Source organism: Eurosta solidaginis, chromosome X, assembly GCF_040869045.1.
Source record: "Eurosta solidaginis isolate ZX-2024a chromosome X, ASM4086904v1, whole genome shotgun sequence".
NCBI classification, from domain to species: domain Eukaryota; kingdom Metazoa; phylum Arthropoda; class Insecta; order Diptera; family Tephritidae; genus Eurosta; species Eurosta solidaginis.
The window spans coordinates 100,837,885-100,850,325 of NC_090324.1; the positions used below are offsets into that span (position 1 = coordinate 100,837,885).

At 37.3% G+C, this 12,441-nt stretch overlaps 1 protein-coding gene across 10 annotated transcripts in view; it reads left to right on the plus strand.

Moving 5' to 3' along the window:
* Positions 1 to 12,441, plus strand: part of bt (projectin protein bent) — a 3,328,983-nt gene that overhangs the window by 3,188,137 nt on the left and 128,405 nt on the right. For 9 of the 10 annotated variants that reach the window (XM_067757812.1, XM_067757820.1, XM_067757813.1 and 6 more), the window contains 2 exons: positions 3,815 to 3,871; positions 7,588 to 7,730. In XM_067757812.1, coding sequence (XP_067613913.1) covers positions 3,815 to 3,871; positions 7,588 to 7,730 — 200 coding nt within the window. The remainder of the gene's footprint in view (positions 1 to 3,814; positions 3,872 to 7,587; positions 7,731 to 12,441) is intronic. The other variant, XM_067757814.1, reaches the window with a different exon arrangement.

Genomic DNA, 12,441 nt, shown 5'->3' on the forward strand with positions numbered 1-12,441 from the left:
AAGACTGGTTTGAAAAAATAAACTAAAAAATATGTATAAATATATATTTTTCTACCGTGATGGCAGCCCTGTTTTAGGCTAACACTTTTCACTCTTTTATGTCTTCCATTTGCCCTTTCTATCATTCACTTTTGTAAACAAATTCAGTGCTTATCAGGTGCTAATTTTTCGCGCTAAGTTAATGATAGCAAAGAAAAGTCAAAAACACAAAATAAAGAGCACAATTAGTAGCGACAGTATAGCAACAAAGCGGCTTGACAGGTTGTTGGTGTTCTCATCCGTACTCAGCGTAGCTTTTGCAAATTACTAACCACCTAAATACTCCACTCCCTCAAACTATGTTTTTAGATTTGTCCACTTGAATACAGCTTCCCGTACCTGTTGTTAGATGTTGTACGTTTTTTTAGCGCTTTTGTATGTTGTTTACTATTTTTTTGTTTAACAAAAACACGGAGCACGTATCAAAACGACCGTCTTGTTCTTCTCTTCTCTGTGTTGGGCTTGCACAATTCACAAAATGCAAGGGTGTGCAGTGGTTAACGCAGTGGTATATCTAGGGTCTGCACTTTTCGCCAAAGGGCAGGCATACGTGGCATTGAGTCGAGTAAAATCTTTGAATGGTCTTCGTATAGAAGAGCTCGATTGTGCCAAGCTAATGGGAAAAACACCATGCAACGAGAAGGCTATGGGCAAATGGAGAGATTGTGCCAATTAGAGTATCCACGAAAAAATAACATGTTATTATACAAAGATGTTGAAGCCTTCTTTATTTACGTTAATATAAATGCATACATACATGCTATACATGCTTCATACTCACTTGCAGCAACCCAAGCCTGGCATATATGAACATTTTTCAGGAGTTTAAGAATTAATGTAGCTTGACGTATTTCTTCAATATGTACATTATTGTATAGATACAAGTTTTCAACGCATTCTGAATTAATAAAAGTAAGTTTTTCGCCTGTACGCATTCTGAAGTAATAAAAGCAAGTTTTTCACCTTGTAAATCATAAGGCAGTACTCTTTTCCACCTAGAACTGAAAAGGAGAAAATAAAAATAAAACAAAAAATTTTAAGCACTTCCTTTATATAAATGGACAAAAATCAGCGAAAAATGTCTCCTTAAAATATGCCAGAAATTTTTTTGGTTTGGCATTTCCACAAAGTTTTTGAGAGAGATGTTAAAATTTCTTTAAAAATCAAAAGAGAATTTTTAAATCAAAAGAGAATATTTAACAATAATATGATTATAATATATTAGTAAAACTAATATCTATGTGCAAATTTTGCTTGACTTTGAGGAAGCAAATATATTAATAATGTCATCAAAATTTATCATTTCAAATTTTTCTTTTTCCACACTTAATCGCTTAGGCGACCTTACCCCATCGTTGATCGTAAATATGTCAAAATCAGGTTAAATTTCCTGAATAATACTGAGATATTCAAAAGTATTCACTCTAGCCGATTCTCCGGGCATTTTGCGATTATCCCATTTTTCACAAAGAGACTTCGCTTTTTCGATTGCTCCTTCACAGAGAGTGTCTCGAATTTCGCGTAGTTCAGTCGATAAGGATTAAAGTTCTTGATATGCTTCTCTTTAAAATTCATCCCCGGATTTTGTAATCTGAGCTGCACACGATCAATCCTACTTAAGATATCATACCAGAAATGAACTACGAGTTATGTTATGAAACTAAAATTTAGTATATTGTGCAACAGAACAATAGCTTCCCTTCTGGTGTCACTTGTGGTGTTAGTGTCCTCTGCTAATTGTTCTAAGTGTTCTACTACATTCTCTAACCCATCGACGATAACGCTAACCGCTTGTATTCTGGCGCTCCATCGTATTTCTGATTCACGTTTGACAGTTTTTGTTAAAGCATTTTTTAATAATTCCCATCGTTAACGTTGAACGTGAGAAAAAAATATATACTTATGCTTTCAATTATCCCACAACCTGCCGCAAGAGTTCCGGATATATGCATGCATTTTTTAGTATCGAAAATTTGTTTCCAGAAATCAGTATTAATAAAAATACAAATTATCCAGGAAGTTCTGTTTTGCGGAACATTTGGCGCCCCCTCACTACGCCACTGGTGTTATCAGTGCATTTATTTATTTTATTTTGGTTAAGGCTCTGACTAATTGCACTCGCGATTCCCAGAAATGTTATAATGGAGTAAGCCACCTCTTGGTAACTATTAATACGTACTATAGATATAAGAAGAACATATACTTAGGCGTTTTTCCACTTTTGTGCTATCCGTCACCAGTCATGTTTAAACGTAAAGGCCTTTAAATTCTAAAGCAACAAACAAATCTTAATATATAAAAAACACGTGTCACAACATTTTCGGCCTCGATGGACTCCTAAACTACTGAACCGATTTTGAATATGTTTTTCACCCCGTGTGTAGATTGATCTAACTTGAGACATAGGATAGGTTATATCACAGTATATAGTCGCAATATTATTTTATTGCAAATTTTTTTATTTGTATATACGTAATAATAAAATGTTACGTATACGCAGTGGTATACCTCTTTTCAGTTGGTATGGATATGTTTGTGCACGTGGTTATTAAGCTTTACATACATATATATATATAGCACATCACCAGGGCCGGAGAGAGGGGGCCCGGGGTTTCTTAGGGGGCCCGCGATTTGAGGTACTAAGACATTGGTTTTAATTCAGGAGAGTCTTTAGTTGTTCCACGTGCATTTTTTAAGCCGAATTTCAAAAGTAACGAATATCTGCATTTCGTTTTAATATTATAGTGAAGTGTGAAAATTAAAAATCTATATATATAAAAGGAAAGGCTAAAATGTGTGTTGGTTGGTCGATTTTGTTTAAACTTTCACACAAGTTGCGTAAACCTCACGCGGTGGTTACTACGTAGGTTTGGTTGCGATCGACGTACAGGGTCTCGAAATATAGGCCAAAACGTGGGCCAGTGAATGCCTAGACAGTGTTTATACAATATGAATATCAAGTGAAAGCTGTTGATGAGTGTTTTAGTACAGAGTAATATATTATCCAGAGACGGACTGGGACTGGGATTAGGACTAGGACTGGGATTGGGATTAGGACTAGGACTGGGACTGAGACTCGGAGTGCGAGTGGGACTGGGACTGGAATAAAATACATACCACCCTCTGGGACAGGCAATAAGAATAGAAGAAAAGAAATTGAGAGAAGAGAGAAGGAGATTGAGAAAGAGATAGATGAGACGAAGATGGAGGTAGATGAAGCGAAAAAGACGGAGGGAGGAGTGAATAAAATGATTAGGAAAAAGAGAAGGGCCCCAGAGTCAGACGGAAAAAGCTTATTAAAATGTATGCAGATATGCCAAATTTAGGGCGGGACAACGTCTGCCGGGTCTTCTAGTTTTAGATAAAAAGAATAAATTGTGTTCCATTTTTCATTTCATTTTTTTCATTTGAAGCATTACTTAACTTTAGGAAGAAATATCATGACTAACTTCTAAAATAATGTAAGCTTGAAAGCAGTGTTTAAAAACTTATGTTAAATAATGTAATGTCGTCAAAAGTTTGATTTAGTTAACTTTTTACAATTGTTAAACTTAGCAGCAGTCCCTTTGACGTGTCTTCAAAAGTTTAGATTCCGCCTTTTGTCTCTAAATGGTTTTTGCTTATTGTTGGAATTCGACTGCTATCTTCTTTAGAAAATTAAATATAAACAGATGCTAATGAAAGAAAGCTTATTATAGTTTTTTTTTAAACACTGCTTGAATGAACGTCACACAAAAAATTAATCAAAAACATTTTTCTTATTATCTTTTTGTAGGAGAATGGGTAACACCTGAGCAGGCCGAACTTGCTCATAACTTATTACATTCTGGAGGTAAAGTATAACGTATCAACTTTTGAACACTTTTTTTTACGCATCTAGTTAGCCTGTAACTGCATAAACTAATCGAGATAAATATAAGTTACCTTACAACGAAATGATCAGATTGCAAAAAGAAATCCATTTAGCCAAGTCCGTCTGTCTGTGAACACGATAACTTTAGTAAATTTTGAGATAACTTGTTGAAATAGAATAATATATGAGCTAAATCGGGCGATGGGCGTGGTTACATTAAATTAACGGAAACACGAAAACCCACGCCAACGCGGAGAAGATGGATATAGCCCTGTTTACTTGAAGGTATAAAGTCCCGAATTGGTCTGGGCTTAAGCTAGGAGGTGTGACCATACAGGAGAAACCTTGTACATAATATCTAGGAAACAGTCCTTTTTTCTCCTCTATTGCAACCACCGCTAGGTCTTCGGTGCTGAAGTTAGATAGCATACATTAGTATAGATGTTTTCTAACCATGATTTCAGCTGTAACCCTGCTTTCCGTCTTTGCATAATAAACGCTGAATCCGCGAGCGCTGAGTCCAGAAACCTTTGCTCCAGATGAGACAATCCCTCCTGTATCAGCGCCACATCAAACAAATCCTCCTCAAGAATCAAGAAGAGCTCGCGCGACACCCCTTTACTGTGTTGAAGGTTTATGAATAGTACTCGCAGCGCCATTTAGCTGTTTTTCTCACTCCAAATACTCCGCCACGGCGCTCACGCAATGTACTTTTTCCGCTGTTTCCAGCGCCACAAACAGCTATGACTGTCTCCAAATACTCCCTTCCCTGCTCTCTTGTTAGAGTCGCAGCATCATTCTGCTGTTTGCCCACTTCCAACACCTCAACCTCTATGCCTATACGTATGTCTTTTCCTCCTAGTCCCAGGTCCTCGAGGCCCTTTCCTACCTCTCCTGCCGTTAGCATATTGTGGTTTCTCTTAAGGTTCTCAACACCATTGATCTGTTTGAGCACCTCTGCTACTGTGCTTATGCCGCCATCATTTGCAACCACTTTCAGGTTCTCGAGGCACTTTTCAACTTCCTCTGCTTTTAGCGTATTGGGGTTATTTTCTTGAGGATTCCTTTTTTAATACTACTTGCACCCCAGGACATTTTCCCAATCTTTGGTTACAACACATTTTCCGATTCTTTATAAATTTCGAGGTTGTAGTACTAGCCATGAGTGGAGATATATGAAATACCTTCGAATCCCGTGTTGGTATATTCGTGTTTCGACGCTACAGCATGTTATGCGCGCCCTCTGCCTTCCTCATTTTGGGGTATCTAAACCTTGGCCTTTGTATCGTGAGGATCAGTGTTCTATCTACTACTTTTAACCTTGCGCCTTCGTATTTTCGAAGTACTGGAGCAATTCTCTGCAGCCATTCTAAAGTCGCGTTATTGGTTGAGCTTATCAGTTTAAACCCATTATCAAGTCCATCTGTTTCGAAAGATGGTAGCGGTTTAATTTGTTCATTAGCATCATTTTGATCATGAAACTTATCAGCACCCTTCTACGGATCTCCACTTTTCGGCTGGCATCTGTCCATTGGGGTTGCTGCAATCTACTAGTGCCAAAGTCAGGGACTGCTTCGCATCTTCGTTCATCTTCTTCTCGGTGAAAACCGGAGTCTCAGCGTTGGCTCCCTTAAGATCTCCAAGTAGTTGGTCTGCTCGTTACCTCCCTTTAGCTTATTACCATTAAGGACTTTATTTCGTATTTCCTCTTCAAGCATTACAGCTTTTGAGGTATATGAGTATCTTCCTCTTCCATCCGTTTTGCACATTTTGAGGTCTGGTTCCTGCCATTCCGGCTAGTTCACCTCTTGATTCTTTGACTGGGGCGTTCGCCCTCTCCCTTCTGCCTAAAAGCAGGATTATCAGGTTCAGGCGGTCGCTGCCTCTTGCCTCTCTGGGCTTCTTCTTTGATGCAGTAGCAAAATTGAAGAGCAAAGTTTTTGTCAGTGTACGGTGTTCGACATTTATTCACTGTCTCTCTGGCCCATGTCAAGCGATCGCGAGATGGCCCGGTATCGGGAAAGTACCGTTCAAATACAGCGGAAAGTATCTCCTGGTTGCAAATCATCCAATAGGCACGGCCCGCGTACTACCCTGTATTAGGAGGTAGGAAGTTCTTGGTCACCGACATCTCGCCGCGCTACTATGTAGCGAAACGGTGTAGATGCAGGCCCTAAACCACTCAGCCGCACAGTTGGGTGCTATATAGTTCGGCTTCGGTTCACTCCAACGAAAAGTTGCCTGCTATAGTGACGAGACCGTAAGTCACTATCTCAGCTAAAGAAAATAATATTTGAAACTCAACGCCATTTGAAAGAAGAATCCTTGTACTTAAAGATGCCATCCTTTAATTTTGGTGAAAGAAAACATCTGCAAGGCTACATAACTTCAAATATGAGCAAAAACGGTGATTTTTGCACTTTTAGGTTAGGATATCTCAAAAACCAGAGCTGATAGCGCAAGCCCAGATTTGGATTCAGCGTATCATAAACCTTCGGAAATATATAGTCTGGTTTCTGGGTCTGAATAATGGTTGTATTTTGTCGGCCTGTGTTATTTATCGAAATAACTCATAAAACTAATTATGTTATGAATGAACCTATAACTAGGGCTATACATCTACATAGCAAATGGATTCAGTAGAGTTATTAATTTAGTAACAGCTTATATAAGTTTAAGCTTTAATAGTTTTCTATTTTTAACCAGTCTGTAAGAAAGCATGTAGTTATCGACATGTAAAAATTGAAGTAGATAAATGTCAGCGCAAAGCATTTATCAAACACCAAATGCATGTCTCAATTGGGTGAATCCAATTTCAAGGGGTTACGTTCGCAACCCTCTCAAGGGGTTGCCAGCGTAATATATAGCTTCTCTAACCCAATTGTCAACCTCGCCTACCCGTGGCGAATCATGTTTCATTGACAGCCGAGGCTCTGGTGACCTCAAGTTCCTCATGGAGCTAGGGGGGGTGGGGGGGGGGGGGGGTGGTGGTGGGGGGGGGATGGCCTGGGAGGTTTAATGTGGTCATATAAATCGTTCCCGAGATGGTCGGGCTGGTAAATTAATAGTGCTTTGTTACCGGAACGTACCGGATCTATATCCGGCAAAGGACCATCAACATGGGCCCAAAGCCTTCGGGGAGTGTCTTTATCGTTAATACAACAACAACAACAAAGCATGTACTTTTAGACTGAATGCATTAAATAAGTAGATAAAATGCGCGCACAAAGAAATTACTAGTAATTCAAATTGATATTACTGACTGGTTGACTTAGCACATTTCTTTTGAACAACTGACGACTTAGCACATTTACACATTATTGCCCACAGCACGTAAAAATTAAAAATAAAATTTTTTTTTTGTGATCGTTGTATTTTGAATTCAGTTTTAAAACTACATTAAAATACAATTTTTCAAAAAAAGTGACTTAGCACATTTTTACATTAAGCTAACGATATATGTGCTTGCAAATCCGAGCACTGGTATGTAGTAAGGTACGAAACAGGAATCGAAACCGAAACAGTTTACAAACCCACATCAGGAACCAGAACGTTATTTTTGTCGGTTTGCTGCCCTGGTTCTAGTTCTTCAAATGTTCGTTATTAATCTTCGAAATTTAATTTCAAAAATAATATACGAATCATCTAAATATAATCAATGTTTTATATTCACTTATATATCTATATATTAACAGATCGAAAATATATAGAACATCCATTGAAGCCTGCACCTCCACCAATCAACAGCTCACGTAGATTCACATCGAATTCCTCAAGTCAGCAGAACAGGCCATCTTCCATAGTGCAACTAAACTCTAACTATTCGGATGCAAACCAGGTATGTAAACGATAAGGTTACCATAATCATCAGAATATGCCTTACTATTTTTAAGGAACTTATGTTATTGCATCAACCAAATCTGTAACACTAACAATTTTCATAATGTGTTATATTTCCGATTCCGCTAGATGTGACATAGGTGAGGTACTTCAAAAAATATTGATATGGGAAAAATCAGGGAGGTGAAGAGTTTCCACTGACAAAATAAGCAGTGCATTAACAAAAAGTCCAAATTTGAAAAAAAAAAAACAATGTTCTCATCGTCATACTTGCGAAATCACATAATTCAAGCCTATTTCAATGCCAAGTTCGTAGCATTCGTACCTGCAAGTGACACTATGGAGAGATGTTGGCGGACAAAACTACGTCCTGTACAGTGAACGGGGACGACCGCATTTGTTGGGAACAAAATTGTCATAGCTCGTCAGGCATTTCCATCGTCATTGCAGGACTCATCAACTGCGTTATTTGGTAGCTGATGCTATTTTCCTAGATACCCTTTCCTGATTTTCTGTGCTCAGCGACGGTAATCCCCATACTGTTTTTTTTTGTAGAACCTTGCTGCCAAGCCTCGCATCCAGCAAAACCAGGCACCACAGCACTCTCCCAGGGACATCCTGTTCAGGTCCTCAACAGCACACGTCTAGCCTTACACAACGTAGGCGCATCCACTCGTTTTTCAACCCCAGAGTGACGTCATATTTCCCGCTGCACTTCGGAATACTGTAATGGGTTGACTGGGAAGGTCATAGAGACAGTCGATCTTATGAAGAGGCACAACATCCTCATATCTGCGCTCAAGAGGCCTTCTGTGGTTGCAACGTCCATTGAGAGAGGAAATACAGGCGGGCTCTTATTTATCACTAATTACTCTGTGTAGTATAGCCTAGTTAATCTCGATATCGGCCGCAGGGAGCAATGTCCTTTAACGTAAAAGAATATTTGTCCAATCAGGCGATGCGATTTTAGAAATCATCAAAATCTTCATCCCACCTGCCACCTGCTGCCATAAGCACTACCGGCAAATTAGGAGGAACATCTTAAGAACTGTAATATCTCTGCCAGCGCTGTTGAACTACTGCTTTGAAATCCGACTATGAAAATGAAAATAATGAAAAATGTACATTCGCTTTCTACCTAGCGCTCGTCTTCAACCTGTTTCTGTTTACTTGTGCCATCCCTGAAAAATGGAAAATGGCGAGGGCGGTACCCATTGTTTAGCTTTTTTCTCCGATTAGCTTGAAAAGTTGCGATTTAGCTTCAAGCTTTTTTTTAATTTTTTAGCTGTTCTTAGCGTTTTTCAAAACTTTAGAAAATCTAGATACACAGTTTTATGTATATTCAATTTTATGAACATTGAATGAATTGGGGCTAGATTTAAAAAATTTTAGGGGCTAAGGAACAGATAATGTTGGCATTATGGTAGGCAGAAATCGATGCGTAGTAACCTTATTAAGGCAGCATCAACCTAATATCATTTTCGTTCCGTATTCTTGCCACTCGATGCTATGACTGAGCGAAATTGATTTTTTTCTGAATCATTTAGCTGGGTTTCTAAGTCCACATGCCGACAAAAGAGCTATACAACGATACATATATGCTGCGTAAAACGACGGATTCGATCCGTTGCAAAACGCATCCACACGAATGGAATCATTCCTTGTTTTAAAAATTTCGTAAGGAATTATTATAAGCCATAAGGTAGAATATCAAAACTTTATTATAATGCTTATGGACCAACAAAAATAACGCTTACTTACATACATAAGGTCTTATTAAAGGAAACTACGTTGTAATAACGAGGTTGAATAAGGATTGGTGTACCATACTATAACCTTATTATAAGTTTTATTGCACATATAAAATTGTTGTAAAACACATACCAAAAACTTGAAAAAGAGGTTTTGAGACAGTGTGGAATGTAGAGTTTATATCCTTCGTGGGTTCTTTAAAAGGACAAAAAGCTGATTTCCCTTTTGAAAATAGTTTTATCGGCGTTCTTATTTTGCAGTGCGACGAACCATCTACGAAATTTTAAGTTATGCACAAAATGAATAAAGAATTTGTACTAACACTTAAATAGTTTCTTACTTCTCCGAGCTAAATTCAAATTGAACAAGCATATTCATTAATATGTTTAATGGTCAGTGAAGGCCTATGTCCCTATATTAAAATTTTTTTATATATAAACAAGACTATCCGGCAGAATTGGTCTGCCCATTCTCTTCTATTTTATCTTCCATTTTTATACTCTGCTGAGCAGAGCTCACAGATTATACTAACTTTGTTCGCATAACGACAATCCGTAACGGCATAAACTAATCGAGATAGATATAGACTTATATATCAAAATGATCTGGCCGAAAAAAAGAAATGTATTTAGCCCTGTCCGTCCGTCCGTAAACACGATAACTTGAGTAAATTTTGAGGCATCTTGATGAAATTTGGTATGTAGGTTCCTGCGCACTCATCTCAGATTGCTATTTAAAATAAACGAAATCGGACCATAACCACGAAATATCGAAAATTTCGAAAAACCGAAAAAGTGGGATAATTCTTTACCAAAGACGGATAAAGCGATGAAATTTGGTAGGTGGATTTACCTTATGACGTTGAATAGAAAATTAGATAAAGTTTTGGACAATGGACGTGGCACCGCCCACTTTTGAAAGAAAGTAATTTGATAGTTTTTCAAGCCGTAATTTGACAGTCATTAAAGATAACATGATGAAATTTGGCAGGGACGTTACTACTATTACTATATATGCGCTAAATAAAAATTAGCTAAATCGGATGAAGAACACGCCCACTTTTAAAAAAAAATTTTAAAAGTAAAATTTTAACAAAAAATTGATTACATTTACAGTATATAAGGAAATTATGTCAACATTCAAATCCAGTAATGATATGGTGCAACAAAATACAAAAATAAAAGAAAATTTCAAAATGGGTGTGGCTCCGCCCTTTTTCATTTAATTTGTCTAGAATAATTTTAATGCCATAAGAACAATCCTTGTGAAATTTGGTAGGGGCATATATTCTACTGGCGATAACTGTTTTTTGTGAAAATGGGCGAAATCGTTGAAGCCACGCCCAGTTTTTATACACAGTCCACCGTCTGTCTTTCCGCTCGGCCCTTAACACGATAGCTTAAGCAAAAATCGATATATCTTTACTAAACTTATTCAAGGTTCGAATCGAGCTCAAGGCCAGAACAATAATTTTTTTCTATGATAATTATTGTTATTTTTTAATTTTTCTAAATTTGAAAAATTGTATTTTGTTTTTGGAATAGTAAGTAGAAATTTTTTTTCAGACAACCTGCCATAGCTGCGCAGATAGATCCATTTCGAAGGGTGCTAAGCCTTCATCATCAGTACGCTTTAGGCATGCTGCACTAACCATTTAGCTATACAGCGGTGGTTTGTTTGACTGGCAAATTTGCTACTTCTATTCCTTTTTACAACTATATTTATTCAGTGTTGCGGCATCTGGTGCAAATCACTGATAATGCTGGATTTTTGTTTATTGTCAATTACTTTGTTTGACATTCCAAGTGCTTATGGTTTATTAACAATTGTTTTTGTTTTTATCGGCCTATTGATAAATCATTCAAGGTTCGAATCGAGCTCAAGGCCAGAACAATAATTTTTTTTCTGTGATAATTATTGTTATTTTTTAATTTTTCTAAATTTGAAAAATTGTATTTTGTTTTTGGAATAGTAAGTAGAAAATTTTTTTCAGACAACTGCCATAGCTGCGCAGATAGATCCATTTCGAAGGGTGCTAAGCCTTCATCATCAGTACGCTTTAGGCATGCTGCGCTAACCATTTAGCTATACAGCGGTGGTTTGTTTGACTGGCAAATTTGCTACTTCTATTCCTTTTTACCAACTATATTTATTCAGTGTTGCGCCATCTGGTGCAAATCACTGATAATGCTGGATTTTTGTTTATTGTCAATTACTTTGTTTGACATTCCCAAGTGCTCATGGTTTATTAACAATTGTTTTTGTTTTTATCGGCCTATTGATAAATCATTCAAGGTTCGAACCGAGCTCAAGGCCAGAACAATAATTTTTTTCTATGATAATTATTGTTATTTTTTAATTTTTCTAAATTTGAAAAATTGTATTTTGTTTTTGGAATAGTAAGTAGAAAATTTTTTTCAGACAACCTGCCATAGCTGCGCAGATAGATCCATTTCGAAGGGTGCTAAGCCTTCATCATCAGTACGCTTTAGGCATGCTGCGCTAACCATTTAGCTATACAGCGGTGGTTTGTTTGACTGGCAAATTTGCTACTTCTATTCCTTTTTACCAACTATATTTATTCAGTGTTGCGCCATCTGGTGCAAATCACTGATAATGCTGGATTTTTGTTTATTGTCAATTACTTTGTTTGACATTCCCAAGTGCTCATGGTTTATTAACAATTGTTTTTGTTTTTATCGGCCTATTGATAAATCATTCAAGGTTCGAATCGAGCTCAAGGCCAGAACAATAATTTTTTTCTATGATAATTATTGTTATTTTTTATTTGTCTAAATTTGAAAAATTGTATTTTGTTTTTGGAATAGTAAGTAGAAAATTTTTTTCAGACAACCTGCCATAGCTGCGCAGATAGATCCATTTCGAAGGGTGCTAAGCCTTCATTATCAGTACGCTTTAGGCATGCTGCGCTAACCATTTAGCTATACAGCGGTGGT